Raw genomic sequence first — 22,693 nt, forward strand, 5'->3', positions numbered from 1 at the left:
CTTATTTCAAAGATCTAAGGCTGCCAATCCTCAGGATGTGACTCACAACAGTTGACTAACATCCAGGTACCTGCTTACTGCTAGGTAAACAGGAGCAGCAGTTGTAAGGAAACATACCTCACGTTTTTACCCATGCTGGGACTCGAACCACGGACACTCAGTGTGTGAGCCGAGTGAGTTGCCAGCCGAGCCACGGGACACCTATTGATGCATGTAGTAAATGAAATTCTGCATGATTCCTTATCCTTATCTGCATGATTCCTTAATGGTTGATATTCATCTAGAAGACCAGTTAGCATTTACCTGCAAGTTCTAGTCAGAACACCTACAGGTCCAGTCAATACTAATCCAGAAGACCAGTTAATATTCACCTGCAAGGATCGTCAGAACTCACCCGCAGGTCCTGTGCTGGAGATCGCAGGTCGAGTTGTACACGTTACCATCGGAGCCACAGATGGGTCCGTCCATCGGGGAAGACGAACAATCAGTCGGGCAGGAGCTCGTGGAGTTGCTGTCACCCACACACACGCCATAGTGTGCGAACTTCACGCCGGACCTGCAACCAAAACGAACTGAAGGTCAGGAACTACAAACAAGACGAACTCTGGATTAGATATACAACCACGACGAACTCAGAGTTAGGACCTGCAAGCACATTTTAAAGGTTAAGTAGGTAAAAGGATGGTATATAAGAGGATGGTAAATACAGTAGTTAAATAGGATGGTGAATAGATAAACAGTATAGTAAACAGATATGTAGGCAATTATATAGGTAGTGATATTAACAAGCTGGTGGGCCAATGGGCAAACGAGAAGAAATGAGGTTGAACAAGTAGGTGAGAAACAGATGCACGAGTAAAGCCCAAGACTCTGGCTAGAGGATAAACAGTTGGATGCATAAATCAATTACAGTGGAAGATATTTATAGAAATACGTACTAGCTGATAAAGTAAGACGTGCAACAGTTATTCATCTTATCACATTCATGTACTTGCTATTGAAGACATGCTTAGAAATCTAACATTAACACTGAAGCCGCTGTATAGCCCTTGTGGCTTAGCGCTTCTTTTTGATTATAATAATAATAATAACACTGAAGCTTTTCAAATTAATTTTTAAATGCATAAAAGGTTAACACTCGTAAACCTTCAACCTAATGATAGGATCTTCAGAAATACGTTACCTATTTAGAAGTTTTGACATAAAACTATAGTTCCACAAATCTTATACTTATATAGGGAAGACCATCAAAATTAGTCGCTAAAACTAGAAGAATCGAACAATAAATTTTCCTCTTGAACCTTCTCTAGGCAGAATTATTAATTAAAAAAAATCACATGGGTTTTTACTTCCAGTGGGTTAGTTTAGGTGTCTACACAGACATAAACAGAGGATGAACCAAGACCACCACATTCCTGAGTCATGACTCTATACACAGAGTGACTTCATCCCCCAGTGTTCCACCACACACTGCAAGCAAGCTTTGTACATCTCCCTCACCTGTCGTGACACCTGCTTAGCTCCTTCTCCTGCATCACCAGCATACCTGTTGGTGATGCAACATTACCCTCTCCACAACTCCCCTTACCCCAACCCCTTCAAAACCCCATAACCAACCCTAATGTCAACTAGGAACACTCATCCTTTTCCTTTCCCATTAGAAACACCCCAGCCCCTTATTCAAGTCAAGACATATCAATCCAGAGCAACATGAGAAAAACAATACATAAGAGTATTGCTGACAGAATCTTAAACAAAGTCAGAAATTTCAAAGAATGATGAGCAGGTGTTCCGAGAGTCACGACCAGACCTTGACTGGTGGCTGCTGGTCACACTCCTGGCTGCTGGTAATGCTTCTACATACATACACAGGCTTACTAATGACCTAGATGAAGTTGTGTCTCTGGAATTACTCTCCTTGGGAGGCTATACGCTGATCCCAGCGCCTCTGGCACTTCTACAAACATTTCTGGAACTCTTCTTTCGTAATAGCGCCTAGCACAGCCTATGAGTCTGCCTGAATCTCCTCCATGTCGTTAAAACACCACCCCACAAATGTTATTTTTATATTTGGGAAGAGACAGAAGTCACAGCATGTTATTTGGCGGCCAGAAAAATATGGTCTTTCTGGTCTTCAGTCAGCAAGTGAGGCACAAATATTGCAGCCACTCGCCTCATACTCAAATTTTCAGTCAAAATGCTGTGACACGACCCATAAGAAATTTCCACAGCACTTGCAGTGTCCTGGATACTCTGACGACGATCTTCCTGAATATCCTTCCTCAATTTTTTTCAATGCTGGCGTCTATTTTTGACTTTCAGAGAGGACGACCAGTGTTCGTTATCCTCAACTGATATTCGTCCTGCTCTGAATCGAGAAAATAATTCAAAACACTTTGCCCGACCCATTATTCATCGCCAGATGTTTACTGTACCATTTTGCGAGTTCCGTTGGCCATTATACCCAGCCTGAAACAAAGTTTCACACTCCTACACTTTTCACAAAAATTCGCAACAATGTACTGACATGACAAAAAATGCCCGTCTAACTTCAACGGAATGACCGATAGCACTGAAATTCGATAATATGTCACGAAGTTTACTGTGTAGCGTGATCTACACTGCCGCTCTCTCTCACTCAGGAAGTCAGCAAAAATTCTAGCCTGGGAACTTTTTGAAAGGATTTCGAATATTAGTTTTTGAAGGAACTCATTTTGAACACAGCCATACTGCAAATGTTAAACTTCTCAAGAAGCGGAGATTATTCTTTTTCTTCTTCTTATTATTATTATTGCTGTTATTATTATTAATATGGTTAAAAAAAGCGAACCATATAGGCTCACTGTGTTAAATGACAGAGGGAAAAAGCGTGTACAATTTACAGTTGAAGAATTGAGACACTTATGCAACACATGGGAATCTTTATTGAAGAAACATTTCGCCACACAGTGGCTTCATCTGTCCAATACAAAGTAGAAGTGGGTAAGGAGAGTAGAAGTTTGAGGTAATCAGTCCCTCAACCTGCAATCAAAACCATTCATCACAATTTACAGTGTAGAGTGTCTCCTGATAAGGGTCTTAACCAGATCCTGACGGCGTCCAGTGGTTCAGCATCCGCTGGTCTAGCACAGCTCAAGGGCAAGATGTGTGAAGGATGCGCGTGTGTGCTCACGTGATAACAGGAATGTCAAAGTTTGCGTAATAAGTCTGAGTTGCTACATCATATACTGTCGACACTGAAGGTGGGGCCTTCCCAGGATACGGCAGCCATGGTGAAAACACCAGGATGTTAGGGAAGAGGTCAGAGAGTCGAGGAGAATTTTGAGAAAGGGAAACTATCCCTGTTCTTTATGCTGATACAATTCCCCCATCATAGTAACGTGACCCCAGAGTCCTTTCTCATTTGTTAGTTATAATACTTCCCACCCAGCAGTGCCGCCTTCCCAACCCCTGGCAGTGCCACCCACCCGACCCCTGGCAGTGCCACCCACCCGACCCCTGGCAGTGCCACCCACCCAACCCCTGGCAGTGTCACCTACCCAACCCCTGGCAGTGCCGCCTTCCCAACCCCTGGCAGTGCCGCCTTCCCAACCCCTGGCAGTGCCGCCCACCCGACCCCTGGCAGTGCCGCCCTCCTAACCTCCGGCAGTGCCACCCACCCGACTCCTGGCAGTGCCGTCTTCCCAACCCCTGGCAGTGCCACCCACCCGACCCCTGGCAGTGCCACCTACCCAACCCCTGGCAGTGCCACCTACCCAACCCCTGGCAGTGCCACCTACCCAACCCCTGGCAGTGCCGCCTTCCCGACCCCTGGCAGTGCCACCTACCCGACCCCTGGCAGTGCCACCTACCCAACCCCTGGCAGTGCCACCTACCCAACCCCTGGTAGTGCCACCTACCCAACCCCTGGCAGTGCCACCCACCCGACCCCTGGCAGTGCCACCTACCCAACCCCTGGCAGTGCCACCTACCCAACCCCTGGCAGTGCCACCTACCCAACCCCTGGCAGTGCCGCCTTCCCGACCCCTGGCAGTGCCACCCACCCGACCCCTGGCAGTGCCACCCACCCGACCCCTGGCAGTGCCACCTACCCAACCCCTGGTAGTGCCACCTACCCAACCCCTGGCAGTGCCACCTACCCAACCCCTGGCAGTGCCACCTACCCAACCCCTGGTAGTGCCACCTACCCAACCCCTGGTAGTGCCACCTACCCAACCCCTGGCAGTGCCACCTACCCAACCCCTGGCAGTGCCACCTACCCAACCCCTGGTAGTGCCACCTACCCAACCCCTGGCAGTGCCACCTACCCAACCCCTGGCAGTGCCACCTACCCAACCCCTGGCAGGGCCACCTACCCAACCCCTGGCAGTGCCACCTACCCAACCCCTGGCAGTGCCACCTACCCAACCCCTGGCAGTGCCACCCACCCAACCCCTGGCAGTGCCACCTACCCAACCCCTGGCAGTGCCACCTACCCAACCCCTGGCAGGGCCACCTACCCAACCCCTGGCAGTGCCACCTACCCAACCCCTGGCAGTGCCACCTACCCAACCCCTGGCAGTGCCACCCACCCAACCCCTGGCAGTGCCACCTACCCAACCCCTGGCAGTGCCGCCTACCCAACCCCTGGCAGTGCCGCCTTCCCAACCCCTGGCAGTGCCTCCTACCCAACCCCTGGCAGTGCCTCCTACCCTACCCCTGGCAGTGCCGCCCTCCGAACCTCCGGCAGTGCCACCCACCCGACTCCTGGCAGTGCCGTCTTCCCAACCCCTGGCAGTGCCACCCACCCGACCCCTGGCAGTGCCACCTACCCAACCCCTGGCAGTGCCACCTACCCAACCCCTGGTAGTGCCACCTACCCAACCCCTGGCAGTGCCGCCTTCCCGACCCCTGGCAGTGCCACCTACCCGACCCCTGGCAGTGCCACCTACCCAACCCCTGGCAGTGCCACCTACCCAACCCCTGGTAGTGCCACCTACCCAACCCCTGGCAGTGCCACCCACCCGACCCCTGGCAGTGCCACCTACCCAACCCCTGGCAGTGCCACCTACCCAACCCCTGGCAGTGCCACCTACCCAACCCCTGGCAGTGCCGCCTTCCCGACCCCTGGCAGTGCCACCTACCCGACCCCTGGCAGTGCCACCCACCCGACCCCTGGCAGTGCCACCCACCCGACCCCTGGCAGTGCCACCTACCCAACCCCTGGTAGTGCCACCTACCCAACCCCTGGTAGTGCCACCTACCCAACCCCTGGCAGTGCCACCTACCCAACCCCTGGCAGTGCCACCTACCCAACCCCTGGTAGTGCCACCTACCCAACCCCTGGTAGTGCCACCTACCCAACCCCTGGCAGTGCCACCTACCCAAGCCCTGGCAGTGCCACCTACCCAACCCCTGGTAGTGCCACCTACCCAACCCCTGGCAGTGCCACCTACCCAACCCCTGGCAGTGCCACCTACCCAACCCCTGGCAGGGCCACCTACCCAACCCCTGGCAGTGCCACCTACCCAACCCCTGGCAGTGCCACCTACCCAACCCCTGGCAGGGCCACCTACCCAACCCCTGGCATCATTCAAGATTACAATATATTCCCTCGTACCAATAACACCGAGACATGTATTATTTACATTTTAAACTGGTTGTGGCCAGACTATATTGTGTACATGTTGGCCACGTCATTCATCACCTATACTCACCTGTAGTTCTCCTTCACACCTGTGATTCTTCCCTAACACCTGTACACACCTGCAGTTCTCGACGCGCTGGACACAGAGGTTGAGGTAGGTGCGGGCGTCAGAGGCACACACGGGGTCGTAGGTGTTGGTGCACTTGTGATCACAGCTGGCACCATGTGCTCTCAGGCACTGACTGTCCGGTACCACGTACACATCTGTTGGCGCACATGTGTAAGTTAAAACTTACCCACACGCACATAGTGTATGCACACAAATATGTACAGATTATATATATATATATATATATATATATATATATATATATATATATATATATATATATATATATATATATATTAGATAGATAGATAAAAATTATTCGGAATATATTTTCTGTGCGAGTTTTTCTTTTCCATATGAGCTTTGTGACCCCTAAGGGTTTAGTGCTTCACCATAAAACCATGAATCCTGTGATACTCCAATACTGAAACTATATACTGTGCCAAAACAAAAGCATTCACATTGCTAAACTCACAAACTAGTATTTAGTCACTTAGCCATAATACCAACTTACCTCATAATTTGTAATATTTTACAATTAAGAATAAAACTAAGTATGCCCGAAATGCCTAGCCATGCTAAGCGTTCTAGTGGTACACTCTGTAATCACAATTTTACTACATGTAAACCAAACAATAACCAAATTTCTGTAAACTCAGCATTGTAATCCTTATAGAGTATAAACTTTGAATTTGAATTGAATTTGAATAAGTATGGGAAACCTTACATGACTTAATTTTTTTAAATTTTCACATTAATCAAGGAATATTAGGGTGAGACTCACTGTTGTCACAGTTATACTTCTTCATCTCACAGTAGTTGGAGTACAGTACACCGTCACTGCCACACACTGGCTTGATCTCCTTGGGACACACCTGGGAGCACCCGCGTGAGCCTCGAGCCAGACTCACACCTGCAAGGAGAAAAAATGATATGTTCAACTATTTATCAAGTATTCTTACTATTCTCACGATTTACGAGTGTCAGAGTATATTGGCAGCGACACTTATATGGGTGTGAGGCATGGGTTATCAACGTTGCAGCGGAGGAGGAGGCTGGCGGCAGTGAAGATGTTGCTTTTGAGAGCTAGGTGAGGTGTGAACATCATGCAGAGAATTCGGAGTTTGGATATTAGATGTGGGGCGGGGTTACTAAAAGTATTATTCAGAGGGTTAATTAATGGTTGTTGAAGTGCAGTAGACAGATAAGGAGAATGGAACAAAACAGGAAGAAGTGGAGAGAAGACAAGGTAGGGGTGGTCCTAGGAAAGGTTGAATGGAGAAGGTAAATGAGATTTTGAGTGCTAGTCGCTTGGACATCCAACAGGTTTGTGCGACTGTGTTAGATAAGGAATGGAGGCAAGTGGCTTTTATGACTTGACGTGATGTTGGAGTGTGAGAAAGGTAACATTTATGAAAGGATGGAAAGGAACCAGTTCGCTGGACTTGAGTCCTGGAGGTGGGACTTCAACGCCTACACTCTGAAGAAGGAGTCGGGGATGTTGCAGTTATAATAATAATTATTTCTACAAGTACATGTACAAGGTATACATGTCTAGCTGACATCAGTAACATACTACTATATAGAAAGCCTCTTGTTATGCTGAGCATTTCGAACAAATTAAGTCCGCTTTGTCCTAGGATGCGACCTACACCAGTCGACTAACTCCCAGGTAACCAGTTTACTGCTAGGTGAACAGGGACAGCAGGTGTCTTAAGGAAACCACGTCCTAATGCGTCCACCCGTAACGGGGATCGAACCCCGGACCGCAGAGTGCGAGCTACGGGAGAGTCATCTGAAGTATAATGTCAGCACGATAGTGAATGATACCGAATATGTTTCGTATTTTTCGGGTCACTACCTCAGTGGAAGATTACGTCTCCCTCAGGCAGCGAATTGCTTATTGGGAAACTCCAGGAGACTACCACACCCTCCTGGACCACCTCCCCACACCCCCTGGACCACCACCCTACACCCCCTGGACCACCACCCTACACCCCCTGGACCACCACCCTACACCCCCTGGACCACCACCCTACACCCCCTGGACCACCACCCTACACCCCCTGGACCACCACCCTACACCCCCTGGACCACCACCCTACACCCCCTGGACCACCACCCTACACCCCCCGGGACCACCACCCTACACCCCCTGGACCACCACCCTACACCCCCCGGGACCACCTCACATCAGTGGTTCAGGTTCTACCTTGTTGGTGTATACCTGCACATCAGTGGTTCAGGTTCTACCTTGTTGTTGTATACCTGCACATCAGTGGTTCAGGTTCTACCTTGTTGATGTATACCTGCACATCAGTGGTTCAGGTTCTACCTTGTTGTTGTATACCTGCACATCAGTGGTTCAGGTTCTACCTTGTTGATGTATACCTGCACATCAGTGGTTCAGGTTCTACCTTGTTGATGTATACCTGCACATCAGTGGTTCAGGTTCTACCTTGTTGTTGTATACCTGCACATCAGTGGTTCAGGTTCTACCTTGTTGGTGTATACCTGCACATCAGTGGTTCAGGTTCTACTTTAATGTTTCTGTTATATTTTTATTAATTTTGATTAAGAATATGTAATGCGCAGTAGCCGGCGTGACCTTTCATAATCACTGGTGTCTGTACTAATCTCTGATAATTTACAGGAAACTGAAGTTGTGGCTACAATATGTATACAACAGAGTTGAAATATTTTACCAATTGTTTATGTGGCCTGGAGTTTTAGGATTCACTTGCCATGGGTTCAAACCCCACCCGTTCCCTGGTTTGTTAGAGCTGATGTTATGTTGTGTAGAAGCGACTGGGAAGCTTTTATCTCAGTCCCAATACAATCACAGTCTACTGTGATCGTATATATTTCTGGGGTTAAGGATTTATGTCCTTTTATCTGTGTTATAATTGTAATACCTTTTTATACCTGTGTTATGATTGTAATACCTTTGTTATGCCTGTGTTATGTTTGTAATACCTTTGTTATGCCTGTGTTATGATTGTGTACCTTTCTGTCCCAGCTCTGTAAATTTCACTATCCTCTAATTTCGACATTTTCTTCCCTCTCATCAGCGCTCTCGCTGCCTTTGAGGAATCACAAAGATAACTTTTTACATTCGCCATTCTATGTAATGTAAGAAATCCTAAACGGTCATGTACAGTAGTTTTTGATGTGCTCGGTAAGAGTTACAGGAAGGTGTAGTCATATCCTGTGTGGTGCCAAGCTAGTGCCAGAGTGCCACTAGTTGTGAGTGTGTGTGAGCCGCGCTCTCACTATGTTCTTAGGACGACCTCGCCGTAGACCTAAGGACTGACAGACTTCACTCTCCGCCCAAGAACTGAAGGAAGGAGCCCACTTTCCACTCACGAACTCAAGGAAGGACCTCACCCTCCACCACGAACTAAGGAAAGAGCAGCGCTCTACTCGAGGGTTGAAGGAATCTCATCCTCAATGACATTTTGTACGGGCATTTCGCCTTCCGTCAACGTTTCTGTAAGAAGCTTCTTTACCCTCCAGCGACCTCACCCTCCACAAGGTCTTGAGGGAGTGCATCACTTTCCAAGTCTTGCTCAAGTATAAGGCAAAATGTGGAACACGGTCTCAGGCCGTGGTCTGGCGTCCCTGGCAACATGGTAAAGCACTTGTTCTTGTTCTTGTTTCATGTAGTCGCCTAAGTGTAATTTAGCTCTAGTTTATGGGTCTCGCCACTTTTAATTTATATATTAAGTTTACATATACCGTTTCCTGCTTCCGATTACTGCCTCGCACTTCAGTTCCTATTTATGTTTATTTGACTGTTGAATGTCCTGGTCCCATCTCTTTTACTTTGTTTATACTGATGTTTTCAGAACCTCCGAATATCTTGTATACTGTAACCACATCCACTTTGCTTTCCTGCAGTAACGTAAGGTTTGCTTATTTTAATCAGCTTTCACAGGTCAGGTTCTCTTCTCAAGAGTTAACCTGGTCGCTAATTTCTGAACCTTACCAAACTAAGTGTTTTATGGCACATGGCTTCCAAAATTTTATTAATTTCTTTATTTTGGCGTATATTATCCTGAAAAAGAAAATTATCATTAAGATGTAATTTTTAATATGTGATGACATACAAGTGAACTCTTGGCACTAGTTTCTGGCAAGAAAATCAATCATTAGTTCATATTAATCTCCCCTCTGCACGATCCTTGTTTATTTCTACTCTTCTTCCTTTGCCTTCAGTTGTAGTGTAACATACGCCAGACAGTGACTGCTTGCTGTCACCGGGGCTTCCTACATTATCTTTCTGGAGTCCAGTTATGTCTGAACAACCATGTCTAAATCCGGCTGACTCGTTATTTCATTCATGTGATCTGGGGAAATTCTTGGACCTGCATTATGTTCGCTACTGGACCACTACTTAGTTTCTTGAACCTGTTTTCCATATATTACTAAGTGCTTCGTCTTTTATATTGTTCTAACTTTGAATATTTTCTTCATATGTACAATGTTCCTCATTACGACCACAGGTGTAGAATGACCTGCGCACCTTGTCGTAATGAGACCCATAGTAGAACATTAAAATACGCAAGCTAGTATTTACAATATGTATACTACTTACAATATATACAGTAAAGTAAGAGCAAGTGTACAAGACGGTGATCAAAGTGGGCAACAAGCAAAGAGCCAGAGAATGCACCGTGAGCGACCAGCAGCTCAGACAAGTCTGCCAACACTAGCGTCACAAGTGAAACACATTGGTTCACAGATTTGGCGGGCTTGTCTGTGAGTGGCCGATGATCTGAGGTACTGATGTAACGACGGGGCTCCTTTAATCGTTAAATCCTTAGCACCTGGTTCATTGGTTGAGAGGCAGCCTATGTGGGAGTGTGACATAGGCCGAATAAAATGTAACATACTCGTAACATGCTACATTCTTTATATAATTTACCATGTACTTCATAACATTTACCGTGTTTTTATATTTACATCTTCATATCATTTACCGTGTATTTCAAATGGTTCTCTTTTTTGTTGTGTTCTAGTAGTGAAGGTTAATCTCTCTCCTCATCCTCTCTCTCATTTCCTCTGTTATCTCCTGAAACGTCTAGCAGACAGTGCATCAAGGACTGTCTGGTTATCACTCTTCCAGCACCACCAGCATCCCTCCATCACCATCACCACCCCTCCATCACCACCACCACCACCGTCCATCACCACCAGCACCCCTCCATCACCACCACCACCCTTCCATCACCACTACCGCCCCTCCATCACCACCGCCGTCCATCACCGCCACCACCCCTCCATCACCATCACCACTACCACCCCTCCATCATCACCACCACCACCACCGGCCCGCACCACCACCACCCCTCCATCACCACCACCACCCCTGCGGTCCATCACCACCACCACCCCTGCGGTCCATCACCACCACCACCCCTGCGGTCCATCACCACCACCCCTGCGGTCCATCACCACCACCACCCCTGCGGTCCATCACCACCACCACCCTTCCATCACCATTACCACCCCTCCATCATCACCACCACCACCACCGTCCATCACCACCAGCATCCCTCCATCACAACCACCACCCCTCCATCACCACCACCACCCCTCCATCACCACCACCACCACCACCACCACCCCTCCATCACCACCCCTCCATCACCACCACCACCACCACCACCACCCCTCCATCACCACCATTCTCAACCGTGTATGTGTGTCTGCAGGTTTCTGGTGTTAATGATGGTGATAGCAAGCAGAAAAGCAGCAGAGGCCCAGGTTTCTGAAACCATATATAAAAGCCACTCCTGGTGTGACCATAAGAGCGATACCAAGAAAGTTATCTGCAACATTACTGACATAAACAAGGTGAGCTTCACTCCAGTAACCTAACTGACATGTCAAAAGTGTGGAGTGAAAATGCTGTCACCTGTGAAATAGAAAAAGGGACAATACCGTGACTGGAACAATACGTAAATAACCCGTACATAGGAGAGAGAGAAGCGTAAGACGACGTTTCGGTCCAACTTAGTCCAGTGTGACTGGTAAATGGTTCAAGTCGGACCGAAACAACGTCATAAGCTTCTCTCACCTATGTGTCGGTTATTGTGTGTGTGTGTGTGTGTGTGTGTGTGTGTTTCCATTCACAGCTAACCAACGTACCGGAGATAAAAACTGGGCTGTGTTTCGGCCGCTCCTTAACCATCATCAGGCTTGCGAGAAATAAGATCAGGTCAGAAGATAAAGGAATTGAGAAAACTGAAGTCAGATCAAGTCTAGTGTATTCTGGAGATAGGAAGATTGGACATTATTTCTGGGAGAAATAATAATAATAATAATAATAATAATAATAATAATAATAATAATAATAATAATAATAATAATAATAATAGGTGATCTTTATTTCTATAAGTACATGATACAACTTATACAGACCATAGCTGACATCAATGACATACTGGAACATAGAAAGCCCCTTGTTATGCAGAACATCTCGGGTAAATTAGGTTAATTTTGTCCCAGGATGCGACCCATACCAGTTAACTGACACTCATGTACCTATTTTACTGATAGGTGAATATGGACTGCAGGTGTCTTAAGGAAACACCCGTACCGGGGATCGAACCACGGACCTCAATGTTTGAGTTGAGAAGGCTATCAACCGAGCTACTGGACACCTCAAAGAAGTCTTGTGAAGAAACGAGACATGGCTTAGGAAAACGTTTCGCGCCGTGTTGCCTGTTTTAATAAAACACCTGAACAGTGCCAACACCGCCACACATATTATAACACCATAATAATGAAACAACAAGTGCTAATACTTTCACTAAATTCTAAATATAAACTTGACAAAATTCTGTTTATTTAAACTGTTTCAATGATTCTTCTGAAGGTTAACGAGACTTCACCAGGACTGATTGTTGCTTCACCATTACTGAGTGTTGCTTCACCAGGACTGATTGTTGCTTCACCAGGACTGAGTGTTGCTTCACCAGGACTGATTGTTGCTTCACCAGGACTGATTGTTGCTTCACCAGGACTGATTGTTGCTTCACCAGGACTGATTGTTGCTTCACCATTACTGAGTGTTGCTTCACCAGGACTGAGTGTTGCTTCACCAGGACTGATTGTTGCTTCACCATTACTGAGTGTTGCTTCACCAGGACTGATTGTTGCTTCACCAGGACTGAGTGTTGCTTCACCAGGACTGATTGTTGCTTCACCATTACTGAGTGTTGCTTCACCAGGACTGATTGTTGCTTCACCAGGACTGATTGTTGCTTCACCAGGACTGATTGTTGCTTCACCAGGACTGATTGTTGCTTCACCAGGACTGATTGTTGCTTCACCAGGACTGATTGTTGCTTCACCAGGACTGATTGTTGCTTCACCAGGACTGATTGTTGCTTCACCATTACTGAGTGTTGCTTCACCAGGACTGAGTGTTGCTTCACCAGGACTGATTGTTGCTTCACCATTACTGAGTGTTGCTTCACCAGGACTGATTGTTGCTTCACCAGGACTGAGTGTTGCTTCACCAGGACTGATTGTTGCTTCACCAGGACTGATTGTTGCTTCACCAGGACTGATTGTTGCTTCACCAGGACTGATTGTTGCTTCACCATTACTGAGTGTTGCTTCACCAGGACTGAGTGTTGCTTCACCAGGACTGATTGTTGCTTCACCATTACTGAGTGTTGCTTCACCAGGACTGATTGTTGCTTCACCAGGACTGAGTGTTGCTTCACCAGGACTGATTGTTGCTTCACCATTACTGAGTGTTGCTTCACCAGGACTGATTGTTGCTTCACCAGGACTGATTGTTGCTTCACCAGGACTGATTGTTGCTTCACCAGGACTGATTGTTGCTTCACCAGGACTGATTGTTGCTTCACCAGGACTGATTGTTGCTTCACCAGGACTGATTGTTGCTTCACCATTACTGAGTGTTGCTTCACCAGGACTGAGTGTTGCTTCACCAGGACTGAGTGTTGCTTCACCAGGACTGATTGTTGCTTCACCAGGACTGATTGTTGCTTCACCAGGACTGATTGTTGCTTCACCATTACTGAGTGTTGCTTCACCAGGACTGATTGTTGCTTCACCAGGACTGATTGTTGCTTCACCAGGACTGATTGTTGCTTCACCAGGACTGATTGTTGCTTCACCAGGACTGATTGTTGCTTCACCAGGACTGATTGTTGCTTCACCATTACTGAGTGTTGCTTCACCAGGACTGAGTGTTGCTTCACCAGGACTGAGTGTTGCTTCACCAGGACTGATTGTTGCTTCACCATTACTGAGTGTTGCTTCACCAGGACTGATTGTTGCTTCACCAGGACTGATTGTTGCTTCACCAGGACTGATTGTTGCTTCACCAGGACTGATTGTTGCTTCACCAGGACTGATTGTTGCTTCACCAGGACTGATTGTTGCTTCACCAGGACTGATTGTTGCTTCACCAGGACTGATTGTTGCTTCACCAGGACTGATTGTTGCTTCACCAGGACTGATTGTTGCTTCACCATTACTGAGTGTTGCTTCACCAGGACTGAGTGTTGCTTCACCAGGACTGAGTGTTGCTTCACCAGGACTGATTGTTGCTTCACCATTACTGAGTGTTGCTTCACCAGGACTGATTGTTGCTTCACCAGGACTGATTGTTGCTTCACCAGGACTGATTGTTGCTTCACCAGGACTGATTGTTGCTTCACCATTACTGAGTGTTGCTTCACCAGGACTGAGTGTTGCTTCACCAGGACTGATTGTTGCTTCACCAGGACTGATTGTTGCTTCACCAGGACTGATTGTTGCTTCACCAGGACTGATTGTTGATTCACCATTACTGAGTGTTGCTTCACCAGGACTGAGTGTTGCTTCACCAGGACTGATTGTTGCTTCACCAGGACTGATTGTTGCTTCACCAGGACTGAGTGTTGCTTCACCAGGACTGATTGTTGCTTCACCAGGACTGAGTGTTGCTTCACCAGGACTGATTGTTGCTTCACCAGGACTGATTGTTGCTTCACCAGGACTGAGTGTTGCTTCACCAGGACTGAGTGTTGCTTCACCAGGACTGAGTGTTGCTTCACCAGGACTGAGTGTTGCTTCACCAGGACTGAGTGTTGCTTCACCAGGACTGATTGTTGCTTCACCAGGACTGAGTGTTGCTTCACCAGGACTGATTGTTGCTTCACCAGGACTGAGTGTTGCTTCACCAGGACTGAGTGTTGCTTCACCAGGACTGATTGTTGCTTCACCAGGACTGAGTGTTGCTTCACCAGGACTGATTGTTGCTTCACCAGGACTGAGTGTTGCTTCACCAGGACTGACTTGCTTCACCAGGACTGAGTGTTACTTCACCAGGACTGATTGTTGCTTCACCAGGACTGATTTGCTTCACCAGGACTGATTGTTGCTTCACCAGGACTGACTTGCTTCACCAGGACTGAGTGTTACTTCACCAGGACTGATTGTTGCTTCACCAGGACTGATTGTTGCTTCACCAGGACTGATTGTTGCTTCACCAGGACTGATTGTTGCTTCACCAGGACTGATTGTTGCTTCACCAGGACTGATTGTTGCTTCACCAGGACTGATTGTTGCTTCACCAGGACTGATTGTTGCTTCACCAGGACTGATTGTTGCTTCACCAGGACTGATTGTTGCTTCACCAAGACTGAGTGTTGCTTCACCAGGACTGATTGTTGCTTCACCAGGACTGATTGTTGCTTCACCAGGACTGATTGTTGCTTCACCAGGACTGATTGTTGCTTCACCAGGACTGATTGTTGCTTCACCAGGACTGATTGTTGCTTCACCAGGACTGATTGTTGCTTCACCAGGACTGATTGTTGCTTCACCAGGACTGATTGTTGCTTCACCAGGACTGATTATTGCTTCACCAGGACTGATTGTTGCTTCACCAAGACTGAGTGTTGCTTCACCAGGACTGATTGTTGCTTCACCAGGACTGATTGTTGCTTCACCAGGACTGATTGTTGCTTCACCAGGACTGATTGTTGCTTCACCAGGACTGACTTGCTTCACCAGGACTGATTGTTGCTTCACCAGGACTGGGTGTTGCTTCACCAGGACTGGGTGTTGCTTTACCAGGACTGGGTGTTGCTTCACCAGGACTGGGTGTTGCTTCACCAGGGCTGGGTGTTGCTTCACCAGGACTGATTGTTGCTTCACCAGGACTGATTGTTGCTTCACCAGGACTGATTGTTGCTTCACCAGGACTGACTTGCTTCACCAGGACTGATTGTTGCTTCACCAGGACTGGGTGTTGCTTCACCAGGACTGGGTGTTGCTTCACCAGGACTGGGTGTTGCTTCACCAGGACTGGGTGTTGCTTCACCAGGACTGGGTGTTGCTTCACCAGGGCTGGGTGTTGCTTCACCAGGACTGGGTGTTGCTTCACCAGGGCTGGGTGTTGCTTCACCAGGGCTGGGTGTTGCTTCACCAGGACTGGGTGTTGCTTCACCAGGGCTGGGTGTTGCTTTACCAGGACTGGGTGTTGCTTCACCAGGACTGGGTGTTGCTTCACCAGGGCTGGGTGTTGCTTCACCAGGACTGATTGTTGCTTCACCAGGACTGATTGTTGCTTCACCAGGACTGATTGTTGCTTCACCAGGACTGACTTGCTTCACCAGGACTGATTGTTGCTTCACCAGGACTGGGTGTTGCTTCACCAGGACTGGGTGTTGCTTCACCAGGACTGGGTGTTGCTTCACCAGGACTGGGTGTTGCTTCACCAGGACTGGGTGTTGCTTCACCAGGACTGAGTGTTGCTTCACCAGGACTGAGTGTTGCTTCACCAGGACTGGGTGTTGCTTCACCAGGACTGAGTGTTGCTTCACCAGGACTGAGTGTTGCTTCACCAGGACTGGGTGTTGCTTCACCAGGACTGAGTGTTGCTTCACCAGGACTGAGTGTTGCTTCACCAGGACTGGGTGTTGCTTCACCAGGACTGATTGTTGCTTCACCAGGACTGAGTGTTGCTTCACCAGGACTGGGTGTTGCTTCACCAGGACTGGGTGTTGCTTCACCAGGACTGGGTGTTGCTTCACCAGGACTGAGTGTTGCTTCACCAGGACTGAGTGTTGCTTCACCAGGACTGGGTGTTGCTTCACCAGGACTGGGTGTTGCTTCACCAGGACTGGGTGTTGCTTCACCAGGACTGGGTGTTGCTTCACCAGGACTGGGTGTTGCTTCACCAGGACTGGGTGTTGCTTCACCAGGACTGGGTGTTGCTTCACCAGGACTGGGTGTTGCTTCACCAGGACTGGGTGTTGCTTCACCAGGACTGGGTGTTGCTTCACCAGGGCTGGGTGTTGCTTCACCAGGACTGGGTGTTGCTCACCAGGACTGGGTGTTGCTTCACCAGGACTGGGTGTTGCTTCACCAGGACTGGGTGTTGCTTCACCAGGGCTGGGTGTTGCTTCACCAGGACTGGGTGTTGCTTCACCAGGGCTGGGTGTTGCTTCACCAGGACTGGGTGTTGCTTCACCAGGGCTGGGTGTTGCTTCACCAGGGCTGGGTGTTGCTTCACCAGGACTGGGTGTTGCTTCACCAGGGCTGGGTGTTGCTTCACCAGGGCTGGGTGTTGCTTCACCAGGACTGGGTGTTGCTTCACCAGGACTGGGTGTTGCTTCACCAGGACTGAGTGTTGCTTGAGATAAACACTGGCCACACTAACTATACACGCCAGTAAAGTCGGACGCCACGAAAAAAAAAAAAATCACTACGTTTACTGAATTTATATTAATGAATTTAGTTGGACTACAAGTAAACCCGTGTGGGTTATTTAGCGGAAGGAATGATTAAGGCTCGATCCTCCGTCCGTTAATCACTGCCAGTTATCAGGCCAGTAAGGCTGTTTTGATGCACTCCCGTGGCGCCAGAGGCCATGCAGAGGGAGATCAGAATCGACAGCACAATCACCATCTCCGTGAAAACAGGATTGGGGAACACCTCCATCCTGTAGAACTCTCTACAGTTTGTTGTTCGTCTGTAGGGCCCACCGGGACCACCACTTCCCAGGAAGACATACTGAAGTGACCCATGAAGTCACTGAGGCAGAAGTTTGCTAGTCATTACCCTAGAACCAAATACTACATTCCTGGCATCAACAGAGCTCTGTGTCTTAGGTTGGGTATAGTTGCTGGCTAATCTTTTTTGTATCTCCTGGCCCCCGTGATGCACACATACATATTGATTGCCATTTTATGGATCATAGCCATTTCACATTCTAAGTATCTTTCAAAATTGCTCGTATTTATAGATAATGAACTGGCCCTTATACACAACAATCGATCTGGAGTTTTACGACTCACTCACCGCGAGTTCAGTCCCCACCCGTACCGTGGTTTAACCATAACATGTAAGCGTGTAGCTGTTACTTCAACCATAGTATCGTGAAATGTTCTGGTTTTTCAGAGCAACTCTGACTTACCCTGACCTTGGATGTCCTTTGTCCTGACCTGATCTTTGTCTTTCTCCAGGACAAACCAAAATTTCATCTAGTTTACATTTCCAACTTGTGGTGTTGGCTATGAATGTTTATAGTCCGGCATATAGCTTTTTGTTAGTGTTGTTATTGTTGACCATCTGATATAATCATCATTTTGTATGCAGGAGGCAAATGTAATCAGATTTATGATTCGCTTTTCTCCGCTTCCGTATGTTATAGTACTGATAATCTTCAAAATTATGACATAATATTGTTTTCTTTGCCGTGAAGCAGTCAGTAGTGCTGGGTGAGGCCACCTGGCAAGACGAAGATGAGGTAACTGTTATCGGTGCCAAGCCGCTGGTCATCCGTCAACAGTGCCCAAGAAACGATACCCAACCTGGGACACTTAAAATCAGGAATTCCCAGGATGTCAAGACTGAACACACACAAGCTGTGACATGTTGGATACATCTGCATCTCTTCAATTCCACAGCCATCTCCATCACCCACTTCGCTGACTTGCTGAAAATCTATGATTCCAAAGTGAACCTCATCAACATAGACGCAGTTAACCAGTTTGACATTAAAAATTCGGAAGTAACTTTCTTAACTGTGAAAGCAACTAAAACGATGAGTACCATTATTAACTCAATCATTGCCAACTTGGTTAATGTGACTTTGGAAGGCAATTTCCTTTTCCAGATCAAAGACGGGAGTCTTATTAAACGTCTTAAACACTTAAATTACAAATCGGATGTTACTAGTTCCAAAATAGAGAACGTAAAAATTAATTATGTTGAGATACCAGGTTTGGTGGTGAGTCGTGGGTCCCTGACAATGGAGAATGTTACCATCGACAACCTGGCAGCCAAAGGTATAACTGTGGAAAGTGGAGCTCAACTGATAGTGAGTAATAGTAAAATAATCCACTCTTCTGCCGAAGGAATCGTCATGAATGGCGGTGATATTCAGTTTCAGAACGTAGATGTAGGCAACCATTTTAATGTTTCATTTGTGATCAATGACGCTGATGGTAGCCTTTATCCCTTAGCTACTGTCGTCAGCCCACCGTCAGCAGTCAGTAAGTGGATACTGATCGGATTCTGCATTGGTCTTGTTATTGGTACTTTGATCGGTGGTGCGCTAGTTTTCTTAATCATCAACCGAAAAACGATCAGTAAACAATTTGATAATGATTCCATGGAGTTGTTGAAGAAAGATACGAATTCAGAGTCACCGTGTGTCTCCTCGCAGCCCCAGACTCAGCACTCTCAGGACACAACACTCCAGCATACACAGAAAATGGAGGACGACGAATTTTATATAGATGTTGGTGCTAATGAGGCTTCCAGTTCTGCGATCAGTCAGCAGAACCCTCCACCACTTACGAACAAGCCACCACCACTTACGAACAAGCCACCACCACTTACGAACAAGCCACCACCTATTCCTGAATTTGGCACACTTCCAGCCCCGACTCGCCCACCTTTACCCACGAATTATCCACCTCCACCCTCTACTGTTTCCAATTTAACCGGCAACTCCATCCCAACTCCTTCCCGAATGCCTCCTCCTCCTCCTCCTGTAAGAACAGATTCCGCCAGTAAAGTATCCATTTCCTCGTCGCACTCTGATGAGCCCAAAACCTTGCCTCCACCACCCGAAAGTGCTGACGACGACCAGGATCCCTACGACGAAGTGGAAGAATATCAGAAAAACCAGCAGCCACGACCGCCCGTTGCTTCCAACAAACCCTCGTTCTTGCATAAAGCCAATGCAGCAACGCAGCCAGGGCGGACCACCAGTGGGCCACCGACCAAACCCACAAAAGCCTCGGGTCCAACAGTTGGTCCCGAGGTGTTGGCTGGACGTCGTTGGCCTCCCTCTCAGCCTCATATACCCAACCAACCTACGCAACTCTCATCAGAATCAAAATTCTCCTCAGAATCAAAATTCTCCTTAGAGCCAAAACCCTCCGGTAGTACCTTCAGCGTTGAAGACAACGAGGAAGACATTTACGAGGCAGTGGAATAAATCTAAACATATTACCATCCCAAGTGAAGCTTTGCTCTTCAAGGACCCCAATGGAAATCAAGGACCTCAGTGGAAATTAAGGACCCCAATGGTAATCAAGGACCCTAGTGGAAATAAGTCAGTTTGACAATTTTGAGTTATCCTAGGTAATTTACACTATGTATGACAATTGTAGATATGTGTACTTGTGTCTAAATAAACTAACTTATTTACTCCCTGTATTTAGGCAAAAAAGGATCAACACCTCTTAATTCAGTGGCATTACCACACTGAATATACTCACAGTAAATCAACACATCTTTGTGAAATCAATGCATGGAGACCATGCAGTAAGATGTTCCTGGGAGAACCACACCAGCCATGTGAATTCAAGTATCATTCAGATTTACACATTCCTAGTCGACTATTTATTGCCACGAGTGAGCGTCTCTATGAAGACCATATGGAGATATAAACACGTATGCAGTATGGAAATAAATGGTATAAAATACCGACACAATGGAAATATAAACACATGTGCAGTGTAATGTGATCCTTTATTGACAACGTTTCACCCACACAGTGGGCTTTTTCAAGTCACAGATCCGTGTGTAACTTGAAAAAGCCCACTGTGTGGGTGAAACGTTGTCAATAAAGGATCACATTATACTGCATTTGTGTTTATATTTCCACATATGCAGTATAATGTGATCCTTTATTGACAACGTTTCACCCACATTATACTGCATATGTGTTTATATTTCCATTGCGTCGGTATTTTATACCATTTATTTCGATGAAGACCATATGTTCTTGATAACATAACATCAGTTACTTGTGTAACATCAGTACACATCAGTTACTTGTGTAACATCAGTACACATCAGTTACTTGTGTAACATCAGTACACATCAGTTACTTGTGTAACATCAGTACACATCAGTTACTTGTGTAACATCAGTACACATCAGTTACTTGTGTAACATCAGTACACATTAGTTACTTGTGTAACATCAGTACACATCAGTTACTTGTGTAACATCAGTACACATCAGTTACTTGTGTAACTGATGTGTAACTGTATAGATAAAATAATTTATTAACAGCATAATAAACGTAGTTCACCTCTTGATTGTTCACATGAACGACGACATAACTATGGCATTGTCACAGTTCAAAAAAGACATGAGAGGAGAACAATTTATCATTTACTCTTTGAAGCTCTTGCAAGTGTGAGTCTTAAGTATTTTTTATATGTTTATAAATGTACATACGCTACAAACTTTTATTTATTGTGTAGATAAAAGAATTTATTAACAGTTTAGTAACTGAAGTTACTACCACTTGATTACAATTTATTCTATTAACTAGTTAGTTATTATGAAAAGGTTAGTTACACGTAACCTGACAGTTAAGAGCACTAACTAAACAGTCAGGTGTACACAGGTTGTGAATACTGCTGGAGTAAACTTTGGACACTGTGAGGCGCAGTACTCCTCGCTAACACTGCAAACTCTGGACACTGTGAGGCGCAGTACTCCTCGCTAACACTACAAACTCTGGACACTGTGAGGGGCAGTACTCCTCGCTAACACTGCAAACTCTGGACACTGTGAGGCGCAGTACTCCTCGCTAACACTACAAACTCTGGACACTGTGAGGGGCAGTACTCGCTAACACTACAAACTCTGGACACTGTGAGGCGCAGTACTCCTCGCTAACACTACAAACTCTGGACACTGTGAGGCGCAGTACTCCTCGCTAACACTACAAACTCTGGACACTGTGAGGCGCAGTACTCCTCGCTAACACTACAAACTCTGGACACTGTGAGGGGCAGTACTCCTCGCTAACACTGCAAACTCTGGACACTGTGAGGCGCAGTACTCCTCGCTAACACTGCAAACTCTGGACACTGTGAGGCGCAGTACTCCTCGCTAACACTACAAACTTTGGACACTGTGAGGCGCAGTACTCCTCGCTAACACTGCAAACTCTGGACACTGTGAGGCGCAGTACTCCTCGCTAACACTACAAACTCTGGACACTGTGAGGGGCAGTACTCCTCGCTAACACTGCAAACTCTGGACACTGTGAGGCGCAGTACTCCTCGCTAACACTACAAACTCTGGACACTGTGAGGGGCAGTACTTGCTAACACTACAAACTCTGGACACTGTGAGGCGCAGTACTCCTCGCTAACACTACAAACTCTGGACACTGTGAGGAGCAGTACTCCTCGCTAACACTACAAACTCTGGACACTGTGAGGCGCAGTACTCCTCGCTAACACTACAAACTCTGGACACTGTGAGGGGCAGTACTCCTCGCTAACACTGCAAACTCTGGACACTGTGAGGCGCAGTACTCCTCGCTAACACTACAAACTCTGGACACTGTGAGGCGCAGTACTCCTCGCTAAAACTGCAAACTCTGGACACTGTGAGGCGCAGTACTCCTCGCTAACACTACAAACTCTGGACACTGTGAGGCG

The 22,693-nt window shown here is 47.1% G+C and overlaps 2 protein-coding genes across 3 annotated transcripts in view; one reads left to right on the forward strand and one right to left on the reverse strand.

The window, feature by feature from the left end:
• LOC128696694 (serine protease inhibitor dipetalogastin-like) overlaps positions 1-22,693 on the reverse strand; it is a 127,713-nt gene that overhangs the window by 19,111 nt on the left and 85,909 nt on the right. The window contains exons 2-4 of the mRNA XM_053788051.2: positions 6,520-6,648; positions 5,746-5,890; positions 395-556 (exon numbers count right to left, since the gene is read on the reverse strand). Of these exons, the coding sequence (XP_053644026.1) occupies positions 395-556; positions 5,746-5,890; positions 6,520-6,648 (436 nt within the window). The remainder of the gene's footprint in view (positions 1-394; positions 557-5,745; positions 5,891-6,519; positions 6,649-22,693) is intronic.
• On the forward strand, positions 8,958-21,481 carry LOC128696693 (uncharacterized). 2 transcript variants are annotated; one of them, XM_053788049.2, is made up of 3 exons: positions 8,958-9,367; positions 11,453-11,594; positions 18,475-21,481. In XM_053788049.2, exons 1-3 carry the CDS (start codon positions 9,321-9,323, stop codon positions 20,218-20,220), a joined length of 1,935 nt encoding a protein of 644 aa, XP_053644024.2. In that variant the 5' UTR covers positions 8,958-9,320; the 3' UTR covers positions 20,221-21,481. The 2 variants fall into 2 exon arrangements, with proteins under 2 accessions (XP_053644024.2, XP_053644025.2); XM_053788050.2 differs by having other exon boundaries at positions 18,478-21,481.

This window comes from Cherax quadricarinatus, chromosome 46 (assembly GCF_038502225.1).
Source record: "Cherax quadricarinatus isolate ZL_2023a chromosome 46, ASM3850222v1, whole genome shotgun sequence".
Taxonomy (NCBI): domain Eukaryota; kingdom Metazoa; phylum Arthropoda; class Malacostraca; order Decapoda; family Parastacidae; genus Cherax; species Cherax quadricarinatus.

Excerpts from the sequence above, each read along its gene's own strand:
- LOC128696693 (XM_053788049.2), top strand. The coding sequence starts at position 9,321 with ATGTGGAACACGGTCTCAGGCCGTGGTCTGGCGTCCCTGGCAACATG. Across the intron at positions 9,368-11,452 it reads CTGGCGTCCCTGGCAACATG|GTTTCTGGTGTTAATGATGG; the intron begins GTAAAGCACTTG and ends GTGTGTCTGCAG. Across the intron at positions 11,595-18,474 it reads ACATTACTGACATAAACAAG|CAGTCAGTAGTGCTGGGTGA; the intron begins GTGAGCTTCACT and ends TTTGCCGTGAAG.